This window comes from Bos indicus, chromosome 13 (genome assembly GCF_029378745.1).
Source record: "Bos indicus isolate NIAB-ARS_2022 breed Sahiwal x Tharparkar chromosome 13, NIAB-ARS_B.indTharparkar_mat_pri_1.0, whole genome shotgun sequence".
NCBI classification, from domain to species: domain Eukaryota; kingdom Metazoa; phylum Chordata; class Mammalia; order Artiodactyla; family Bovidae; genus Bos; species Bos indicus.
In genome coordinates, this window is record NC_091772.1 from 60,138,906 (window position 1) to 60,162,336 (window position 23,431).

The 23,431-nt window shown below is 47.7% G+C and overlaps 1 protein-coding gene across 1 annotated transcript in view; it reads left to right on the plus strand.

Moving 5' to 3' along the window:
* The first annotated feature begins 10,898 nt into the window (after nt 1-10,898).
* Nucleotides 10,899-23,431, plus strand: part of RSPO4 (R-spondin 4) — a 36,323-nt gene continuing 23,790 nt past the window's right edge. The window contains exon 1 of the mRNA XM_019972699.2: nt 10,899-11,119. Within this exon, the coding sequence (XP_019828258.2) occupies nt 11,041-11,119 (79 nt within the window). The 5' untranslated portion in view covers nt 10,899-11,040. The remainder of the gene's footprint in view (nt 11,120-23,431) is intronic.

Sequence of the window (23,431 nt, forward strand, 5' to 3'; positions counted from 1 at the left end):
GACTGTGTGGGCTGCGGGAGGCTATGGGTCCTGAGGATCCTTAGGGCTGGGAGTCAGATGCCAGAGAAGACAAGGGGGAGATCAGGGAGCTAGGGCTCTGGACCTAGTGGCAGCCAGATCTGTGTTCCCTCTGTGTGACTCTCTGGGGCCTCCATTTCCCCATCTGTGAAATGGGTTGTTGTGAGAATTAAGGGGAGAGAGTAGAAGGACCCAGAACTCCAGCTTTTCTAATGCTAGTGTCTGATCTTGTCCCTCCCCAGTCCTCCTCAAAGGTCGCAGCTCCTGCTTCCTTATCCCCACCACCACCCACCCCTCCCATCTCCCTGGGAATACACCCCAACAAGGCTGTGCATGTCCCAAGCCCACCACCGGTGCTTCTGCTCTGCCCTACTTCCCACACACCACTCCCTGCTCCCTCCACTCCAGCCACTCTACCTCCCTTCACTACTTTGAGCCCAAGTTCATTCCCACCTCTGAGCCTTTGGATCTGCTGTTTCCACTGCCTGAAATGCTCACCCGACTTGGTGACTAAACAACAACACGTATTAGGCACTTACAGTGTGCCAGGCAAGTTCTAAGTGCTTTGCATGCCTTAACTCATTTTAACCCTCACAATAACTTGATTACCATGCCCATTTTACAGACGAGGAAACTAAGGCACAGAAGGGTTCCACAAATTGCCCAAGGTCACATATCATGTGTGCATGCTCAGTCGGGTCTGACTCTGCAACCCCATGGACTATAGCCCGTCAGGCTCATGTGTTCATGGGATTTCCCAAGCAAGAATACTGGAGTGGGTTGCCATTTCCTACTCCAGGGGCTCTTCCTGATCTAGGGATTGAACTTGTGTCTCCTGTGACTCCTGCATTGCAGGTGGAGTCTTTACCTGCTGAGCCATCGGAAGGTCAAGTAATAAATAAGTAATAGAACCAGAACTTGAACCCAGGTGGTCTGATGCTGGCCTCCATTTACCACCAAGCTCTACTGCCTCTCAGCTGACAAACAATATATTTCTATATTGTTATATATATATATACATATTTTTATATATAAATATGTATAAATAATAACGACATCAACTGCTATAATTTGCACCCACCCCCACTCAAGTCAGAACTTGAGCTGGGTGCTCTGCAGTCGTCATTTGATCTCCAGAGTCTTCCTTGGACAGATGTATCATCTCCATTTCACAGACAAAAAGTGAGGCTCACAGTTAAGGGTGCGTAGCAAGTAAGAGGCTCAACTTCTTCAAGAGTGGGAAGGTTCAGAGGTATGAACCTTGACTTTTTCCTTCACTTTCCTGCAGTCAGTTCCCCCCCCATCTCCCCAGAGCCAAGGCTGGTCCCTGCACATCTGCCCCAGCCCACCAGAGACCTGCCTCCCCCAACTATGCAAAACTTCTCTTTGTCCTTCCCTTCTCTCCCCTAGTCAGTTCCTGAGAGATCAACTTGATGGTGAACATGTTTTAGAAATATTTTCACTGTTGTTTTAAAATTTTTCCCTTTGTTTGAAAAAGTGTTACAACTTTAACCGCAAAAGCAAGAAAACCCCTATCCCAGCGGACCAGGGCTGTGAGTGTAAAACCATGAACTACTGTATTAAATAATCAGAACTGAAAGCCACCCAAACAATAGAACTCCTCAGAGTTCTGGCATCAGGAGGGCTTGGGTCTTCGAGGCTGGCTCTGGGTGGGATTAGGGGGGTTTTCAAACACAGGTAAGGAGATGAGGGTCTTGCCTCCTGTAATAGGTTGTAAATCCTGCTCTGATGCCTGGGTCTTCTCCAAAGGGTGCTGAGAGCAGTTTTCTTTCTCATTGTCTTCCAGGCGATGGACTAAATCCTGGGGAAGAGGGGAAACTGGGATTCACAGAGTAGATACAGAAAGAGGCTAGAAGTAGTGTCCCAGGTTAGAGACCCCACTGAGGGCTCAGGATGAAACCAGGATCATATGTCAGTACGGGGCTAGGAGTATGACTTGGGCTATAAAAAGGACCAGGATTCAGTCTGTCATAGGATCAGGGTTCCATCAGAGCCTGAAGTCAGCATCTACTGTGAAACAATATTCGAGGTTCCAACTGATCCCAAGATGACAACTTAAACTGGGACTCAGCCCATGATCAAGAATGGGGTCAGAGCCCCGTATAGGACCAGGATTATGATTCATTCTAAGATCAGGGTCAAGAATCAGTGTGTGATGAAGGACCAAGGCTAAGTCTATGATGAGAGTCAAGGCAGAGTGTTACAACCAGGATCAGGATTCATCTTGTATCCTCGAACCACCAAATAGGTGTCTACCACTTTCTGAGACATGGGGGGAGTCTGTTCACCTACTAGGCCTCAGTTTCCTTTTTGTAAGCTGGGCTAATCATAACCCATGCCCTGTATTCTTCTGCAGTTAAATGTCAGGTGGGATGAAAGAGCAGATGTCAGCAAGCTTTGCAAACTGCAGGGCACTGGGCAGATGTTTACATAAACACCCCAGAGGAAACCCCAAACAAGGCTCACTGTGGAAAATCTAAATGTCACTAAGCCTCCTGCTCCATCTTCTATCCTACTTTCTCTTCTGCCTGTAAAACTAATAATAGCTAACAGCTACACCGAGTGGCCTCGTGCCAGGCACTGTTCTAAGAGCTTCATATATATTTAATCTAATCCTCAAACAACCCTATGAAGTAGGTACTAACATGATCCCTGTTTTCAGTGGAGGAAACAGAAGCAGAGATAAGTAATTTGCTTAAAAATATTTATGAAATCTCTGTTTCAAACCTAGATAGTTTGGCTTCTAAGTCTATGCTCAGTATGGGAACTAGGGGTGGGGGATGAGTCTGAGAGGTTCCTCATGGAGCAGACAGACTAGGGTAAGAGATGCAGGTTAGCAAAGGGCCTAGGGATGACCCGTGGCCCCCAGCAGCCTGCCTGTGCCCGGGAGGCGAGACTTTCAGCAGACCCCACTCCCACAGGGGGACATAAAAGACTGGGGGAGGAGTTGGCGGGTGGCATTAAGGCATCTCTTTAAACTTGTTTGTTTATGGAAAGAAATTTCAGGCCAGCTGTTGAAAACCTGTATTTTATGGGTAATTTTTCAATTTATTTCACACTGGTATTAAAAACAATAACCCCAACCTACCATGGAGGCTGTGATTCCACTGGGGTTGGCGAGGCGGGGGGCAGTGCTGGCTTAAAGCAGTGCCTTTGTTTGCCTGAGCATCCCAGGGCCAAGGCTGCTAGCCTTCCCCTGGGAAAAAATAGCCCAAGTAAAGAAGAAAGACAGGGGTTGTTGCAGAGGTTGTGATTTAAGAGAACAATACAAAGTTCAGTGGAAGAAGCTGGGGTGCCTCTCTTTTGTGTGTTAGTTGCTCAGTCATGTCTGACTCTTTGTGACCCCACGGACTTTAGGCCACCAGGCTCCTCTGTCCCTGGAATTCTCCAGGCAAGAATACAGGAGTGGGTTGCCATTTCCTTCTCCAGGGGATCTTCCCAACCCAGGGATCAAACCCATGTCTCCTGCATCGCAGGCAGATTCTTTATCGTAATGAGCCACCAGGGAAGCCCAACTCTCTTTTATAGATGATGAAACTGGTATAGATAATGGAAATTATTAGTGAAGATTTACTCTGAAATAGGCATTGCTTTTACCTGCACACCTCAAGAGTGGTCAGAAGAATTAGTAACTGTATTGGTTGGGTTGCTGAGGAGATCTTGAGACACAGACTAGAGTTCAAGAACTTTTCTTGGGAATTGATCTTGGGAAACACAGGGCTGAGAATGAGTGAAACAGGACCTAAAGGCAATCCATGGATCATTAAGACAGTTACCACTGGGAAAAACAGGAGCTCAACCCTGCTGGGGAGTTCTGGGAGACAGCGTAGACCATGCCTCAGGCTCCCCCACTTGCTGAAGGAGGGAGCTGGGGTATTTGTCCATCATTGGGCATCTCCACTCTGTTATTGATTCTATTAGCAATGTTTTTGTTTCAAATATTTTTTCAGTTTTATAAGTTTCTGGTTCTTTTCAGTTAATTTCTATTTCTTTGTTGAGATCTTCCATTTTAATTTTTTCAAAAGAAAGTATGATTTCTTCTCAAAGCATTTTTTTATGGCTGCTTTAAAATCCTTGTCAGATAATTCCAATATCTGAATCATCAGGTATTAGCATTGGTTAATTGTCTTTTCTCATTCAAATTATGGTTTTCTGGTTTCTGGTATGACATTTAATTTTCCACATATCCTAGAAATCTGGGCTGTTATATTATATCTAGGTCTATTTTAAATCTTTAATTTTAGTAGGCAGTTTCACTGTTTAGGTGTACATATAGGTTCTCACCTACTTTGGGGGCTGTAGTTGCAATGACCATTTGGTTTCCAGAGCCCTTGCAATTCTAGTCTGGTCTGCTTTGCTCTTCTGGTGCTAGTGGTTGCTAGTGTTATCCTACTACCAAAATTGGACAAAGTCAGACAAAAATGCACAGGGATCAGCAGCCTTCATGAATACAGAAGCAATGATCCTTAATAAAACATTGTCAAGTAGATTTTAGCAATATATAAAAAGAATCATATGGGTTTCCCAGGTGGCTCAGTGCTAAAGAATCTGCCTGCAAATGCAGGAGATGCTAGGAGACACAAGTTGGATCCCTGGGTTGGGAAGATCCCCTGGAGGAGGAAATGGCAACCCACTCCAGTATTCTTGCCTGGAGGATCCCATGGAGAGAGGAGCCTGACAGGCCACAGTCCACAGGGGTGCAAAGATCAGTTGTGACTGAGTAACTGAGTGTGCACGTGTGCACACGCATACACACACACACACACACACACACACACATCATACACCGTGGCTAAGCAGAGTTTATTCCAGGGTGGAAAGGCTGATTCAACATTCATGTATATATACACAATGGAATACTACTCAATCACAAAAAAGAATGAAATAATGCTATTTTCAGCAACATAAATGGAACTACGATCATACTAAGTGAAGTAAGTCAAATAGAAAAAGACAAATATCATATGATACCACTTACTGTGAAATCTAAAATATAATACAAAATGAACTTATTTACAGAACAGAAAGAGACTCACAGACATAGAAAACAAACTTTGGTTACCAAAGGTGAAAGGAGGGAGTGTGTGGGATAAATTAGGAGTTTGGGATTAGCAGATATAAACTACAATATATAAAATAAGGGAATTCCCTGGCCGTCCAGTGGTTAGGACTCTGTTTTCACTACCACATGCCTGGGTTCAATCCCTGGTCGGGGAACTAAGATCCCAAAAGCATTATGGCACAGCAAAAAAAAAATAAGTCTTAAAAATAAAATAAGTAACAGTGTCCTACTATACAGCACAGGGAACTATATTCACTATCTTATGTGTGTGTGCATGTGTGCTAAGTCGCTTCAGTTGTGTTTGACTCTTTGCGACCCTACAGACTATAGCCTGCCAGGCCCCTCTATCCATGAGGTTCTCCAGGCCAGAATACAGGAGTGGGTTGCCACGCCCTTCTGCAGGGCATCTTCCTGACCCAGAGATCAAACCCATGTCTCTTAGGTCTGTTGAATTGGCAGGTGGGTTCTTTACCACTAACGCCACCTGGGAAGCCCGTCATATAATAACCTAGAATAAAAAAAGAACAAGATGAAGAATATATATATAAGAAAACCAAATCACTTTGGCGTACCTCAGAAACTAACACAATATTGCAAATCAGTCAAATTGCAATTTTTTAAAAACCAGATGCATTTCTATAGGTTAGGAATGAACAAATGGGCAGCAAAACTAAAAATACAATTGCTTCTTTAGAAAAGAAAAGAAATACTTAGGTGTAAATCTAATAAAACACACGTGTGTGTGTGTGTGTGTGTGTGTGTGTGTGTGTATACTGAAAATGATCCCAAACACTGATTTTTTTTAAAAAATCGAAGATCTTAAAAAATGGAGAGACACATATTCATGGATTGGAAGACTCAACATAGTTAAGATATAAATTTTCCCCAAATAGATCTACATGTTTAATGTAATTCTGATCAAATTCAACAAGATTTTTTGCAGACATAGACAAAATTATTATAATATTTATATTGAAAGGCGTAGGAACTAGAATAGATCAAACAACTCTGAGAAAGAATAAAATGGGTAGAATCAGTCTACCCAACTTCAGATTTCTTATGAAGCTACCATAATCTTGGTATTGGCAGACAAAATAACACATAGTTTGTGAAATCAAATAGATAACCTAGAAATATATTCATATAAATATACGCAATTACTTTTTGACAGAAGAGCAAAAGCAGTCCAATGGAGATAATGCAGTCTTTTCATCATATCAATTGGACATCCATGGGCAAAAAATGAACCCTGACTTAAACCTCACCCTTTATACAAAAATTAATTTAAAATGCACTATGGACTTAAATGTAAAACAATATGACATCTAGAAGAAAAAGAAGAGGAAATATTTGAGACCTGGGACCAGCAAATGTTCTTAGATTTGACACCAAAAGCGTGATCCATAAAATGTACACCTGGGACTTCCCTGGTGGTAAAGTGCTTAAGAAACCGCCTGCCAATGCAGGGGACACGGGTTTGATTTCTGGTCTGGGAAGATCGCACAGGCCTCAGAGCAGCTTAACCCGTGAGCTGCAACTACCGAAGCCCATGCTCCTAGTGCCTGTGCTCTGCAGCAAGAGAAGCCACTGCAATGAAGAATAATCCTGGCTTGCTGCAACTAGAGAAAGCTGCACACAGCAACAAAGACCCAGCGCAACCAAAAATAATAAATAAATAATCAAACCACTACTGTAAGACTTTTAGGGGAAAAAAAAGGAAAAACTGATCATGTGAACCTCATCAAAAGTAAAACCTTGGCTCTATGAAAGACGCTGGCAAGAGGATGAAAGGACCAACTGCGGATTAGAAGAAAATGTTAGCAAATAACATATAGTATAAAGAATTCTTAAAATCCAACAATTAAGAAAATCCAATTAAAATGGGTAAATATGTCTGACATTCATAGACATTTGCTAAAGAAGATAGGCAGAAACTTGTACACAAATGTCCATAGTAGCTTTATACTTATTAACCCAAAACTGGAAACTATTCAAGTGTCTTTAGATGGATGAATGGCTAAGCAAAATATATAAAACATCCATATCATGGAATACTGCTCAGCAGTAAAAAGCAGCTATTAACACATGCAATAACCTCGATAAATCTCAAGCAAATTATACTAAGTGAAGAAAGCCAGTCTCAAAAAGACACATACCGCACGATTCCATTATATAACATAAGTGTAACAACATAATTATAGAAACAGAGAGCAGATTAGTGGTTTGTTAAGGATTAGGGTGTTGGGGAGGGAGTGGGTGCAGCCCTAAAGAACAGCATGAGTAAGGGAGTGCTGTGATGGTCCTGTTAGGTATTTAAATGTGGTGATAGTTACAGGAAACTGTACAGGAGATAAAATTGCATCCCAGGAATCTCTTCAATCCCTGACCAACCAGGACAGTTAGTCACTCAAGCAGGAGCCATCCAGCAGCCCTTGCTGCTCACCTGGAAGAAGAGCCAGGTCCTCTGGCTGCTTAGGAAGAAGAGCTCACAGGGGCTGGAAGTGACACAGGCAGGAGCCACCACATCACTGGGGTGAGCGTGGCCCAATGGGGCAAACTGGCCAGAGGTTCGCCAAACGTTTGCTTTTCCTCCTGAGCACATGGTAAGGCGAGACTGTATTTCCCAGCCACCTTTGCAGGTATATGGGGTACATGACTGAGTTCTGACCAATGAGACATGGAAGGACACGCTCTTTACTTCCCGTAGGTGGTCCTCCATGCCCTGCCCCTTCCACAGTGAGCTTTAAGCCACGCAGTGGCTCAGTGGTAAAGAATCCTCCTGTAATGCAGGAGGCATGGGTTATAGTCCATGGGATCGTAAAAAAGTCAGACACAATTTAGCAATTAAACAGCGACAACAAAGAGAGCACAGCACAAGCTGGAAGGAACTGAGGTCCTGGCTATCCTGCAAAGGAGGACTTGCTAATCAGGAATACACACTCTGAGCATAATGCGGTGCAGCCATTATATCTAGCTTCATTTACTTGTGACAGCATCCAGTAGTTCCTTAACTGATGGCTCCTGGTGTGTACACCTCCTATTCTGCCATCAGCACCACTGACCCTGATGTCCTCCCTATGTTCAGAGAGGGCGGCTGGATGGCAGACTGGGATTCCCAGACTCCCTCCCCACTACAGTTACAGAGAACCCAAGACCCTTTGAGCAGCTCTAGGTTGGGTGGGGACCTGAATTCTGGCTCTTAGAACCCTAGAAATACCAATTCTGAAAGGATCGGAAGAGAACACAAAATCTCATCTGTGCCACTGAATGAATGGGGAAACTAAGGCCAAGAGAGAGAATAGGAGGTACCTGTGGTCCCACAATAAATCAAGGGATGAGTGGGCACTCACTCATTCATTTTTTTTTTCATTCTTTTATTCATTTCACAGATATTTATTTAGCAGTTTATGTGTCCAGTGCAAGGATAAAATAGAAGATTCCTGCCCTCATGGAACTCACCAACAAGCAAATTTCAAACATGAACAGGCCTGGTAGTGCTTGGTACTACAGGCATTAAAACAGGACCAAGAGACAAAGGGCACAGGCATCCTATTTGGTCTGGAGTAGTCAGAGACGGCCCCCTCAGAGGAGGTAACCTAGAGTGGAGACAGGCCCTGAGGATATCAGGAATTTTCCAGGCAGTGTGTACATTCTCAGTAATTCAGTCGTGTCCGACTCTTAGCAACCCCATGGACTATAGTCCACTAGGATTCTCTGTCCAGGGATTTTCCAGGCAAGAATACTGGAGTGGGTTGCCATTTCCTTCTCCAGGGGATCTTCCAGACCCAGGGATTGAACCCTGGTCTCCTGCATTGCAGGTAGATTCTATACCACTGAGCAACCTGGATGGGTAGGGGCTGACTCTCCAGTTTCCTAACGGTTGATCTTCTAGGGTCACCTTATTTCTCTGCATACCCAAATTCCATGTATAAGCTGAGAGACTCTTGCATCTGGAGAACTCATTCATTCATCCTCTCTACAAACAAGTTGCACACCTCCTCTGTGCCCAGCATGAGCCAGGTTCTGGCATCCGGATATGACCTCATCTCTAGCCTTAAAGAGTTAACAATTCAGAGGAAGGGACAGACACATTTATAGTTACTACCTCATGTGATCCAAGCTGTGACAGAGAGATTGTGGAAGCCCAGAGGAGGCCCTGGACTGGCCCGAGAATCAGGGAAGGCTTCCTGGATGAAGGGTATATTCAGGATGGGTCCTGAATTACTCAGCGGGGAAGGGGGATGGAATGTAGGCCAACATTCCATGAAGAGATCACTCATGAAAGGCTCAGAGGTGTGAGAGACTTGGAGACATCTGTGAAATACTGCAAGGAGTTGAGATCTTTGGGATCAAAGGGTGAAAGGAGGGGTAGAGGGGAAGGGGATATCAAAGAGGCGAGAACAAGAGGACTTGGTAGGCTTGGTGGATGGGGACCATGCTGGGACACCTTGATGCCATCCCACCTCTGCCCTAGATTTTCTGGGCTTCCTGGGCTAGGCACCACCTATCCCTAGGCCTCAGTGGCCCATCTGTAGAATATAGCACCACTGGGAGGGATGGCTCTGACATTCTACCCAGATCCCTATGAGGTTGTTTGTTGGTGTTCGTGGAACCCTACGGAAGAAGACCCGCCAGGGCAGAGTGGCCTCACTCTCTGTGTTTCCCTTCCCCTGACACGCCCTCGCTTCAGTCGTGTCCGACTCTGTGCGACCCCACAGATGGCAGCCCACCAGGCTCCCCCGTCCCTGGGATTCTCCAGGCAAGAACACTGGAGTGGGTTGCCATTTCCTTCTCCAAAGCGACTTAGCATGGAAGAAGACCGGCCAGGGCAGAGCAGCCTTACTGTTTCCCTTCCCCTGGCACGCCCTCAAATGTCCTCAATGCACTGGGCATCTCACTAAGGGTGAAAATAGGGGCTGGAGAAGGAGATGTGGGCGTTTACCTTTTTGTTTTTAATCAAATTACACACACAGGTAAAAGGAAGAACAATGTTTCAGCAACAGACTGTCAAGGGTAAGTTCCCCAAGTAGTAGCTAAAAGGGTACAGACACTGGACCCAGACAGACCAGTGACCTGCTGTGTGATCTTAGATAAGTCTCTCAGCCTCTCTGAGCTTCCCTTTCCTCGCCGGTAAAGTGGAGTTAATCAGAACAGAATCTCACTGGGTTGTTTTGAAGACTGTATTCTGTATAAAGTGCTTAGAACAACGCCAAGCACACAGGCCTCAAAAGTGACAGGCAGTATTATTAATTACTGTTACAGTTTTCAGTGGGCAGGGCGGCGGGAGGCAGAAACGTACCCTTTGTTGGGAAGAAGGAGGAATTTCACCCTGAAAGGGTTAAAATTGGGCCAGCTGCTCCCAACCTGTAGATAAGGTTAGAGGAAACACAGTCCAGGCCCCGGGCCCCTTCCCTGGCGAATTTATGAGGTGCTGGTCACTTTGAGGCTTAGGAGAAAAGAAGAAAAAGAAAATCGGAGGCAGAGAGTGGGGTGGAGGGAGAGGCTGAGAGCAGGACAGGGTCACCTGGCGTCTGAGCGTCTGTACCTGTGTGTGTGGCGTGGGGGACCATACCTGTGTCCGCCACGGGGCAGCGCAGGAACGACGCCAGAGCGCTCACAGCCCGACAGACCGACCTCTCGGCCCCTGGCCTGGCGACCCCCTCCGCCCCCACCGCGCGCCCGCCCCTAGCGGGTTAACGCGCCGCCCCCGAAGCGCCAGCTCCTCCCAGCCCGCCGCGTCTGGGCTCTGCCGACGCCCTCACTCGACCTGGAGGCCGGGCCCTGGGCGGACGGCGGGTCCCTGGCGGCGGGACTGACCCCGCGCCCGCGGATGCGCCGGAATCAGCCCCCGCGCCCCGCCGCACCGCCGCCGCAGGGTAGCCACTGGGTCGTCGGTTCTCCCAGGGCGCCCGCACGCCCGCCTGGACCAGGCTGCCCAAATGCGGGCGCCACTCTGCCTCTTGCTGCTTGTCGCCCACGCCGTGGACATGCTCCCCCTGAACCGAAGGAAGAAGCAAGGTATGAGGGGCAGCCGGCAGGATGGCCGGGCAGTGCAGCAGGATAGTCGAGGGGTGGCCCTGGGGGCATCTGCCTGGTGCCCGGCTCCCCAAACTGTTAGCTCTTCCAGACTGCTGTCAACCCCACTCTACAGATGGGGAGACTGAGGCCCCAGGATACTGTGGGGCAAGCTGGACCAAGAAGGGTCTCTAGGGAGGGAAAGAGCTGGCAGGGCTGACTCCTTATGCCCACTCCCTGTAATAATAGTATTGCTGGGAGGAAGGAAAGTGACTTTTGCAGAGACAAGAAGCCTCAGGTGACACAGGCTAGGGGTGGAAGGGACTAGGGGACAGAGTTAGTGGCTCAGAAATCATCCCAAGCATCAGTATTGAGCCAGGAGGTGAGGTAAAGAGCCCTGAGCTGGGAGTCCCAATGCCCCGGTTTCAGTATAGACCCTTAATCTCTGCATGACTTTTCAGAAGGCAGTAGTTTTTGGTAGGTTCTCCCTGGGTGAGGGCCTGAGCTGCGTGAGCTCAGGGAGACTGGAGTTTGACAACATTTATTCTGGGATGACCTGGAAGACATCTACACCCTCCAAGAGCCTCAGTTTTTCTGTCTTGACCTAGGGCCACTAAGAGGATGAACCAAGGTTCAGATTATAAATGTACCAGGGGCACAAAGTCGGGGGCCCCTTGCACTCTCACCTTGGGACTCCATGCCATGTTCCCTCTCTGCGGGAGTCAGAATGTCCCAGGAGGTAAGTTTGAGGTTGTCCCTGCAGACCGAGGAGGGTAAGCGAGTCCCACACCTGAGCCGGCAGCCCTTTGACCTCCGTCCAGTTGGCAGTCTGAGAGTTGACGGCCAAATGCCAGCCTCTGTGCCCAGGGTTTTCCACGCACGGAGGGAGTCCCCACCGCATCCTCATGACATAGGGATCATCCTATTCATAGAGCCAGGTGCCAAGGCTCAGACAGGCTGAGTAACTTTGCCAAGTTGACCAGCAGGTGAGTAAGACCCTGTGTCTTCTTTCTTTCCAGCTCTGGTGTTAGGTTTGAGCAAGGCTGCATGGGAAAGAGAACAAGACTGTTCTCTGGGGGCTTCTAGTCCCTTTTAGTATAAAGCCCTGAATAGACAAAATCACTCCTGGAGTGAAACAGGGGGCTGAGAGTGGTTGTTGGAGAATGGAGGCGTGGGTTTGGGTGGGAGAGAGAGACTGAGGCCTGAAGGACTCCAGGTCCAGGCGTGACTAGACAGAGGGGTCCAGGGAAGGGAGAGGTGGGTGGGCTTCAGGTGAGCTGCGGGGAGTCTGCGACCTCATGGGGACACTGGTCTGTGAACGGCCCTTTTATGGTAAAGCTCATAGGCTCTGGAGTCAGCCTGCCTTCCTCAGTTACCAGCTGAGTGACCTTGGGGATGTCACTTTGCCTCTTTGAACCTCAGTTTACCCATCTGAGGGTCTATTAGAAGCTCTCTAAGATTTTCTTAGTTCTCAGAAAGACCAAAAAAAAAAAATTAAAAGTGTAAAACACCTCTCTCCTCAGTAACTCCTCTTTAAAATAGGAATAATGATCTTTATATCCAACTCACAGGGCAGATGTGGGTAAGACTCAGTGAGTTAGCGTATCTGTTAAGTGAGTAGCCAAATGCAGTAGTCATTCTCCTTTCCTGCCCATCATGTCTTTGGTCACTCACAACAGCCCAGAGAGGGTGGGGGGATGCTTATTTTCTGCATGAGGAAACTGAGATTCAGAGAGAAAAACTGATTGTCCAAGGTGGCCCAGCAGGTTAGTAGCAAAGCAGGCTTGAATCCCAGCTGGTCTGACATGATGCTGAGAAGATGTCTCCTGAGCTCTGTTGGTCTTCCCTTCTCAGAGCCTCAATTTCCCCATCTGAAGAGGAGCTGGTTTAGAAGAGCTTTAAGCTGCTTCTAAGTTCTCAAACACATGCCACACAGAATCAAGAAGAAGAAAACGTCCGGTCCCTCTTCCATCCCCAGTTGCTCAGTGAGGAGGTCGGGCACGGCTGCACCTTACACGGCCACAGTTTGGTGAGGGGGCTACTGGCGCCCCTCCCCATGGTTGTTGATCTGTTGCATCTGGAACACATGCGTGTCCGGGGCAGCATCTTCTGCGAGAGGCTTTGTGACTCTGTTTACCTGTCAGGTGCAATGGAGATAGCCTTGGATCTTAGTCCCACCCCACCCCCCACTCCTTTTGGGAGAGTGGATTCCCCCAACCTACCTCCTACCCACAGCCTTGGTTTCGCCATTGGCACTAAGGTGGAGGTAGGAGGTAGCAGAAAGCTTCCTGTAACCTATTCTGCAAGGTGGTCATAGGAGTCTTGGCCAAACAGCTTTGAGCATTGCTGGCTTCAGCAGATTTCTTGATGGCGGGACTTATCAGAGCATTCGTGGTGAAGAGGCAGAGGACAGAGAATAGGACCTTTCCCAAACCAGTTACAGATTAGCGACCATTTTTCATAAGACAACTGCTTGGAAACTTCCACACAAGATCCCCGAGGGTCTTCCCAGCTTTGACATTCTGGTCTAACTTTGGCAAGAGAATGTGTCCTGAAGGCACGTAGATATTAGCAATGCCTCTTTTCTCCTTTCCTCTCCCCTCCTTCCCAGCCCCGCTTCCTTCTTTAATTCCTTCCTTTCTTCTTTCCTTCCTCTCTCTCTTTCCCTTGCTCATTCAATAAGCATTACAGGGCAGACCCTGCGCCAGGCTCTGTGTTGGGAAGTCTGGGAGTGTCAAGGTAAATGGACCTGGGGCCCTTGAGGAGTAGCTAGTGTGGAGGGATGCCCTTCCCTGGTCCTCTCCCACCTCCCTTCCAGCGTTTGACCTGCTCTGCAAGGTCAAGAGGAACGTTCTCTGGGCCCAGCAGCCGCCGAGGCTGAGCTGTCACCCTCAGGGCCTGGCTCCCACAGACCCGTGCTTCGTCAAGCTCCAACATCACTTTTTTTTGATGAAACCTAATTTTTCTGTTTCCAAGACAAGAAAGACGAAAAGAAAAGGCTTGAGAATGGTTCTCAGAGCTCAAGTGACTCTTACAAAACAACATGTTGATTAATTAAGTATAAACGAATCAGAACCAGATGGGGACGTTTCTCTTGAACATGCTGGGGTGTCCCGGCAATAGGAGAGTCGGGCAGGGTGAGGGGTCCTGGTCTGTAACCCTGCCTTGATATGGAGCTTCATTTAGGCAATGAGGAGAAGACAGGCTATCCCCGACTCTCCTCAGTGTCTATGGCCTGCCAGGGAGGGGCCTTGTGGATGCAGTTGTCCCCCACATTCACATGGTGCCTTTAGATCCTTCTGGACCTGGGGCAGCAAAGGGCAGAGGGAGGAGCTCTGGAATTCAGGGCCCTCTCTTGCCCTGCATGTGTGATTTGGGGCAGGCCACATACCTTCTCCAATTCACAGTTCCACATCTGTGAAATGGGAATGGTTGTGCGTACCTCTTTGGCGTTTGGGCCAATTCACCACAGTCACAGGGAAAGGGGTCTGAAGGCATACAGTGGGTGCTTCATAAGGACTCAACCACTTCCCCCTCCATTTTACAGCAGAGCGGATGCTCCCTGGGCTGGGGGGAGGGAGTCTCATGTGGGTTGAATCTCACCTCTGCCCTTCTCCCCTCTCTGAGCCTCTAGAAATAGAGATTTCTTTACAAATAAAGAAAATTATCTGTACAGTGACTATGGCAGTGCCCACTCCAGAGGCCTGTTAGGTGGACTGAATATAATAATTCTCCAAACTGAGAACCCCTGTGTTTATGTCCAGACAGGCAGCACTGTCCCCTGCCCAAAGACAGAGAAACTGAGACCCGGAAGGCAGGTGCCCAGGGCATTGGCCGTGATAGAGGAGGACCTGGGTTTCTAGTCTCCAGGTCAGGGCCATGGCTGGGCACAGAGCAAAGTATATCTCACCTCCCTCTCCCCTGGGTGGAGATAAGCCTACCCCTGCCCAGCCACCAAAGGAGACCCTTAGGGCGAGCACGTGCCAGGAACTCTGCGTGTGGGTTGTGAAGTCTGACTGTGGTGCTGCCTGCATTACTCCTATTTCCTAGACAAGAGGTCCGAGGCTCCGAAAGAGACAGAGACCTGCCCAGGAACTCCCAACAGCTGAGTTGGAAGGTGGACCCAGAGTTTTGGAGGCTCCGAAGTCTGTGCATAGAAAAGGAAGTGAATCCCATCAGAAACTTGCCAAGGGCTACAAGGAGGAGTTCAGTTCAGTCGCTCAGTCATGTCCGACTCTTTGCCACCCCATGGACTGCAGCACGCCAGGCTTCCCTGTCCATTACCAACTCCTAGAGTTTACTCAAACTCATGTCCATTGAGTCGGTGATGCCATCCAAGCATCTCATCCCCTTTTCCTCCCGCCTTCAATCTTTCCCAGCATCAGGGTCTTTTCAAATGAGTCAGTTCTTCGTATCAGGCGGCCAAAGTATTGGAGTTTGGCATCTGAGGCCCTCCATGAATGGACGCTGGCCCTGTCTGCAGTCGGACCTCCACCCTCAATACAAGGAGGAGGGTTGGTAGTAAAACAGGCTCAAATCAGTCTGACATGATTCTGAGAAGATGTCTCCTGAGCTCTGTTGGTCTTCCCTTCTCAGAGCCTCACTTTCCACATCTGAAGAGGAGCTGGTTTAGGAGATCCTTAAGATGTTTCTCCGGAGAAGGCAGTGGCACCCCACTCCAGTACTCTTGCCTGGAAAATCCCACGGGCAGAGGAGCCTGGTGGGCTGCCATCTATGGGGTCAAATAGAGTCAGACACGACTGAGCGACTTCACTTTCACTTTTCACTTTCACGCATTGGAGAAGGAAATGGCAACCCACTCCAGTGTTCTTGCCTGGAGAATCCCAGGGACAGGGGAGCCTGGTGGGCTGCCATCTATGGGGTCACATAGAGTCAGACACGACTGAAGCAACTTAGCAGCAGCAGCAGCAGCAGCAAGATGTTTCTCAGTTCTAAAAGACACACACACACAGAGAAAATAAAGAAAATGAAGACTTCCAATCCCTTCCCCATCCCCAGTTGCTCAGTGCGGAGGTCGAGCATGGCTGCACCTACCATGCCCACTGTTTGGTGAGGGGGCTACTGGCGTCCCTTCCCACAGTAGTTGATCTGTTGCATCTGGAACACGTGCATGTCCAGGGCAGTATCTTCAGAGAGAGACTTGTGGCAAGGTGGAGGCATCTGAGAGGAGCCCCATCAGAGGGCTAGGTCTTGGGAATTTGTCAGCCGGAAGCAGCAGTAGCATAGGAGCTGGGGACTCTCGAAGGCAGAGCGGAGGGTCTGGCCGGTGGGAACGGCCAAAGGGGCTGTGTGGCAGAGTGGGTGGAGGTCTGACTGCAGACAGTTCCAGCATCCTGTCATGGAGGGCCTTGGATGCCATTTGCCTGTCACCATCGTCACAAAGAAATGTTTACTGAGCCCCTCCTGGCAATCAGGCCCTAAATTAGGTGTTGGCGAGGACAGCAGAGTTGTGCTCCATTGTCCCTGCTCAGTCGCTCAGTCCAGTGCTCAGTCGCTCATTCGTGTCTGGCTCTTTGCGACTCCATGGACTGTAGCCAGCCAGGCTCCTCTGTCCATGGGATTTTCCAGTCAAGAATACTCCAAAAGTCTACAAGCAATAAATGCTGGAGAGGATGTGGAGAAAAGGGAACCCTCTTACACTGTTGGTGGGAATGCAAACTAGTACAGCCATTATGGAGAACAGTGTGGAGATTCCTTAAAAAACTGCAAATAGAACTGCCTTATGACCCAGTAATCCCACTGCTGGGCATACACACCGAGGAGACCAGAATTGAAAGAGACACGTGTACCCCAATGTTCATCACAGCAGTGTTTATAATAGCCAGGACATGGAAGCAACCTAGATGTCCATCAGCAGATGAATGGATAAGAAACCTGTGGTACGTATACACAATGGAGTATTACACAGCCATTAAAAAGAATACGTTTGAATCAGTTCTAATGAGGTGGATGAAACTGGAACCTATTATACAGAGTGAAGTAAGCCAGAAAGAAAAACACCAATACAGTATACTAACACATATATATGGAATTTAGAAAGATGGTAACGAATACCCTGTTCACGAGACAGCAAAAGAGACACAGATGTATAGAACAGCCTTTTGGACTCTGTGGGAGAGGGCGGGGGTGGGATGGTTTGGGAGAATGGCATTGAAACATGTATAATATCATATAAGAAATGAATTGCCAGTCCAGGTTTGATGCAGGATACAGGATGCTTGGGGCTGGAGCACAGGGATGACCCAGAGGGATGGTACAGGGAGGGAGGTGGGAGAGGGGTTCAGGATGGGGAACACATGTACAGCCGTGGTGGATTCATGTTGATGTATGGCAAAACCAATACAATATTGTAATTAGCCTCAAATTAAAACAAATAAATTTAAATTAAAAAAAAAAAGAATACTCCAGTAGTCAAGAACTACTGGAGCAGTTTCCTACTCCAGTCCCTGCTGTCAGAGAGCTCAGAATCTCTTAGAGGTGTCAGAAATGAATCCATCATGAAAAAAAATGGCACAGACAGGATCCTGCTGCTTCTCAGTATAGCTCAGAGAGGCTGGTCGTTGGTGGTCCTCATCTCAGCTGAGGAATCTGAGACTCAGAGGTGGGACATTGCTCAGCCGAGGTGTCAAAGGATAAGGGGATCCTCTTCAGTTTGTTCGCCTGCCTCCTCTCATCCATCTATTAGTCCGCTGTCTCTTCATCCATCTTTCCATCCTTCCATTTAGTGAAAAAAACTGAAGCTTACGCTGATTCAGAGCTTTTCAAACTGAGGTTTGGAATCATTCAGCAGATCTGGGAAATAAATTTAGTAAATGCAACTAGCATTTAGAATGCTGAAATGGAGTAGAATAGAATAAAACAGAGCAGTATAGAGTAGAATGAAATAGGGTGAAGTCAGCAAACTTTTTTGCAAAGGACCAGATAGGTAATATTTTAGGCTTTGTAAGACATACTCTTCCTGTTGTTGTTGTTTTTTTTTAAACAAACCTTTAAAAATATTAAACTATTCTTAGCTCACAGCCATACGTAAAGAAGCCATTCAGTTCAGTTCAGTTCAGTCGCTCAGTCGTGTCCGACTCTTTACAACCCCATGAATCGAAGCACGCCAGGCCTCCCTGTCCATCACCAACCCCCGGACTTCACCCAAACTCATGCCCAGCGAGTCGGTAATGCCATCCAACCATCTCACCCTCTGTCGTCCCCTTCTCCTCCTGCCCTCAATCCCTCCCAGCATCAGAGTCTTTTCCAATGAGTCAACTCTTCACATGAGGTGGCCAAAGTACTGGAGTTTCAGCTTCAGCATTAGTCCTTCCAAACAATGCCCAGGACTAATCTCCTTTAGAATGGACTGGTTGGATCTCCTTGCAGTCCAAGGGACTCTCAAGAGTCTTCTCCAACACCACAGTTCAAAAGCATCAATTCTTTGGCACTCAGCTTTCTTCGCAATCCAACTTTCACATCAATACGTGACCACTGGAAAAACCATAGCGTTGACTAGACGGATCTTTGTTGGCAAAGTAATGTCTCTGCTTTTGAATATGCTATCTAGGTTGGTCATAACTTTCCTTCCAGGGAGTAAGCGTCTTTTAATTTCATGGCTGCAATCACCATCTGCAGTGATTTTGGAGCCCCAAAAAATGAAGTCTGACACTGTTTCCACTAAGTTAGCCCATGGGCCATAGTTTGCCAACCCCCTTCATGGAAAATACCAGAATGCATTGCAGATGTTAAGATGAGTTATCACTTTGAGAAGTGGGTTTTGCTCACATACATATGTGAGTGTGTGGGTGCATGTGTGTACCCATATGTAGATGTGTGCACATTGATGTGGGTGTGTGTGAGTGTGGATGAGGGGTGTGTGTACTCTGTGTACTGTGTGTGTACTGACATAAAAATGTAATTTTTACTATTGTCCAAAAAGTGTGGAGGCCACTGTATCAGCTGGCCCAGTGCAGTCCTCCCGACAGTTCTGAGAGGAGGGTTCCAGGGGATCCTGGGATTGCAGATGGGGAGTTGAAGGCCCCGTGGGTCACACAACCATAGGCATGTGAACCCCAAAAGTCTGGCTCTGGAGCTCCAAACAGGAGGCTAAATTGCCTTTAAAGTAGCAATTGCCCTCGACATATTTGTCCTTACGCTTGTTTCTAACGGCCCTGAATCTGATGGTCATGTCCTTCCCAAGATGTTTTCTTTTCTCAAGGTGGACTTTAGCCCCAGGAAATGGAATGATCCATCAGGGTCTAAATGTCCTCCTGCATCAGACATCCCCAAGGAGCTGCTGAGTGCTGGACACTGTATGTTCCTTTCACATCGACCCTCCCCCAGCCCTGCCGGGTGGATATGGTTACCCTTCTTCCTTTACAGAAGAAGCAGGCTGTCTCAGAGAGGGAAACCGACTTATCCAAAGTCACATAGCCAATGTTCCTGATTCCAGAACCATGGGAGCAGGTCCCGCCTACTAAAGAGTGCTCCAGAAGGTCCATCTAATGCTGCCAGTACCCACCCGCTCATTCATATAGGCCTTCACAGTTTGCAAAACAGTTCAACTTCCATTTTCTCTCTGGAGTTCTGGAGACAGGTTATCGAATGATGGAATGCTAGGGCTGAAAAGTTGAGGCCTTGGAGACCCATGTTTGTGTTAAAAAAAAAAAAAAGGAGCTCCAGGCGAGGAAGTGCCTCAGCCAAGATCACCCAGCCGGGGTGGAGGTGAGGATGCAGGACAGGGGGCAGGGCCGCGAGGGTGGCCTTGGATAGGCAGAAGAAGGCAGCTTGCTCCAGAGCCTGCAGTCTGGTTTAGAGCTTCTCAGAGCCTCAGTTGCTCGTGTCACTTGGGAATGCTCCGTCTGCTTTGTCTTTCTCCCAGGCCCAGAAGAAATGTTACATGAGAGGGTGCAACAGAGAGGGCTTGCACAGCTCTGCAGAGGTTTCTTAGTAACCAGAGGCCAGCCCAGGTCCAGGAGCTTGTAAGGGCCTCCAGGGTTACCTGAGTGCCACACGGGGTCTGTGGCCTGGGTGTGTGGTTCCATGAGAGGCACCTGGCGGAGGCCCGGGACCCACACAGAACAGCCATGCCCTTGAAGCAAGTCCTTCTGTCAGAGCCCAGACTGTGGACACTGTTAGGACGTAGAAAAGCCCCAGGTTCTGTGGATACCCAGGGACACACACGTCGTTTATGTGTCAAAGGGGTTCTCATGGGGACACACACCTCAATTACCCAGAAGGAACAGGTTAAGTGTGCTTACTCAGTCGCTTCAATCATGTCTGACTCTTTGCAATCCCATGGACTGTAGCCCACCAGGCTCCTCTGTCCGTGGGATTCTCCAGGCAAGAATACTGAAGTGGGTTGCCATGCCCTCCTCCAGGGGATCTTCCTAACCCAGGGATGGAACCCATGTCTCTTATGTCTCCTGTATTATAGGTGGATTCTTTACCGCTGCCCCTCATGTATATATCCACACACATATATGTTCCTAAAAACATGTATTTGTTTCTTTAAAGGTACTTAATTTTCACTGCAACAAAGGTTTAGAAAGTCTCTTTTTGATTTTGTTTTATGGTTATTTCCTCTATGCCAACTGTTACCTGTTTTATTTACCAATGTCAGGCACTGTGCATATAAACTGACTAAATTCTCCTAAGAAACCTGTGATGTGGGTACTATTATCGTCCCCATTTTACATATGAGAAAACTGAGGCACAGAGGGGTTGAGTGACTTTCCCTAGGTCACACAGCCAAATTCAAATCCTTCCTAGTCCCAGAGCCCAGACTCCAATTACCAAGCTCAGTTGCCTCCCAGCCTTATTTAGTCCTTGCAGCAACCTGGAAAAGGATGTTATTATCCACATTTCACAGACGAGGAGACTGAATTAAGAGAGAAAGGAGCATGAGTTAAAGAATGTGAAACTGCCATTTTTATAGGCTGAAAAAAGCCAAATATTAGTGATTTCATATGTTCCAGTCTACTAGCTTGGCAAGTAAGTTTGGCAAAGCCAGGATTTAAACCCAGATGATTGATTCCAAAGGTTGGGTCCATAGCCACCCTTCCTGGCCTTCTCCCAGTACATCCAGATAATAGCCCACGAGGTAGTTGGATCCTGTAGTTCTACAGAGGCCTTCCAAGCATAGAGAGGGCTATCAACTTGCCAGGGTCACACAGCCAGGATGGGGAGAGGTTGGAATGTGCCCCCCACCCCAGGTCTCCCTGGCCAGAGCCTCCTTGTCTCAGCTCTGTGCAGCCATCAGCACCACCCAGGACACACACACACCCTCGGCGCCCCCCGGGGATTCCTCCAGGGTCCCACAGTGCATGGTCTGGTTCCCGCTGCACGGGGGAAGCTCCCTCATCTTGGGCACTGCTGCCTCAGGCCAGGCCGCCACCGCCCGCCCTGGGATGATTTCTTATAATGTCACGTGATTCACAGGGCCCCTGATCTGTGGCCCTTGATGGGGGCCTCTCTGGGTTTGTGTGGGTGGGGGGGTTCTGTTTCACTAGCTCAGAAGAAAGGCATGCACAAGCCTGGGGGACACAGACCACGTAGGGAAACCACTCCCTTTCGCCAGAAGCCTCCACTTTCCCTGCAGACTGACTGCAGTGCCCACATCCGCAGGGTGGGGACACCCAGAAAGGAATGTCACAACTGCTCTTCTGCAGCCTGCTCTGCTGTTGGCAGGCAGGCACGGCTGTCTCCAGCATGTCCCAGATGAGCGGTGGGAGGTCGACTGACTGGCACGAAGGCCACGGGCTCTGCTGCTCACCAGCTGAGTGATGTTGGGCAGGTCACCTCTGGTGGCTAATTTGCAAGATGGGGCACAAAAGGCACCCACGGCACATGGTGAGTGCTCAGTTGGTGAGAAGAGTGTCTAGTGCCGGGCAGGGAGTGCGGGATTTGGGCTCAGACAGGCCTGGGCTCAGCTCCCAGCTCTGCTACTGCCATGTTCGTGTGAAGATATTTCATTACTGAATCTCAGTGTTGTCTGTCAGTACCATGGTGACAATAGTAGCAGCTACATCATAGGATTGTCTTGAAGATCAAAATTGTGCATGTAACCCACCTGGGAGACAGTAGGTGCTAATAAATGGTGACGCCAGTCATGCGTCATAGGAAAGCTTGCTCTACTGTCCAGGACGTTCCAGCCTAACGTCAGACAAGCCCCTGCCTGGGTTTGAAAGTCCTTGGCAGACCTAAATCTTCAAAAGAAAGTTATTTGGGGAAGCCCAGATTCAGAGGCTAGGGAGGCCCTAAGTGCTATGTGTCTACAGCATAGTGGCTCACCCTCTCTGAGCCTCTGTTCACTCCTCTATGAAGGGGGACCTCAGAGAACAGCAGTGAAGATAGAAGTGTGTGTGTGTGTTGCTCGCATATTATAAACATATAAATGATGTGATGAGGCCTGACATCCTGCCCTCTGCCCACAGCAGCTGGAAAAACGCAGTCAGATGCTGCCTTTCAGACATACTTTTCCTTCCTCCTCCCCTCTTGCCTGCTTCTGGCAGACATGTGAGCCCAAGAGACTTAATTCATAGCATATTATCAGCTTCAGTCGAGCTGATAATGCTTATTTTGTATTATCGTATTTTTTCCTTATTTTTTAAATGATTGCGCTTCGTCACTCAAGTTGTGTCCAACTCTTTGTGCCTCCATGAACATTAGCCCACCAGGCTCCTCTGTCCATGGGATTCTCCAGGCAAGAATACTGGAGTGGGTTGCCATTTCCTTCTCCATTTTAAATGGTTACAAACTGTCAATGTTTAATTTAACTCTTAACATTTACTTCACTTATTTTAAAATTTTCATTTTACTTAAACATCTTATTTTTATTAATTTTAATGTATTTAGTTTATTGAAGTATAGTTGATTTACAATGTGGTGTTAGTTTCGGGTATACAGCAAAGTGATTCGGCTATATATATATATGTATTTTTTTTTTTTTTCAGATTCTTTTCCCTTATAGGCCGTTACAAAGTACTAAGTATAGGTCCCTGTGCTATCCACTAGATCTTTGTTGGTTGTCTGTTTTATATATAGTGCCTTAGCACTTTATAATTTACTGTCTTTGTTCTGGCCATGATCTTGTGGGTAAAAAGCTAATAAACTGTGTTATTTGCATGATATCTAATTTGCTTATCATATCTCCTTAGATTAGTGAATTTAGGCATTTATAAATAAATACTTTATATGAACTCCTTTTAAGTGTCTTTTGTGGATTTGTTCAGCTTGTCTAAAAATGATTTTATTAGGGTTGTATCAAATGTTAATCTTTTTCCCAAGAAATGTCAAACTCAGATGAACAAA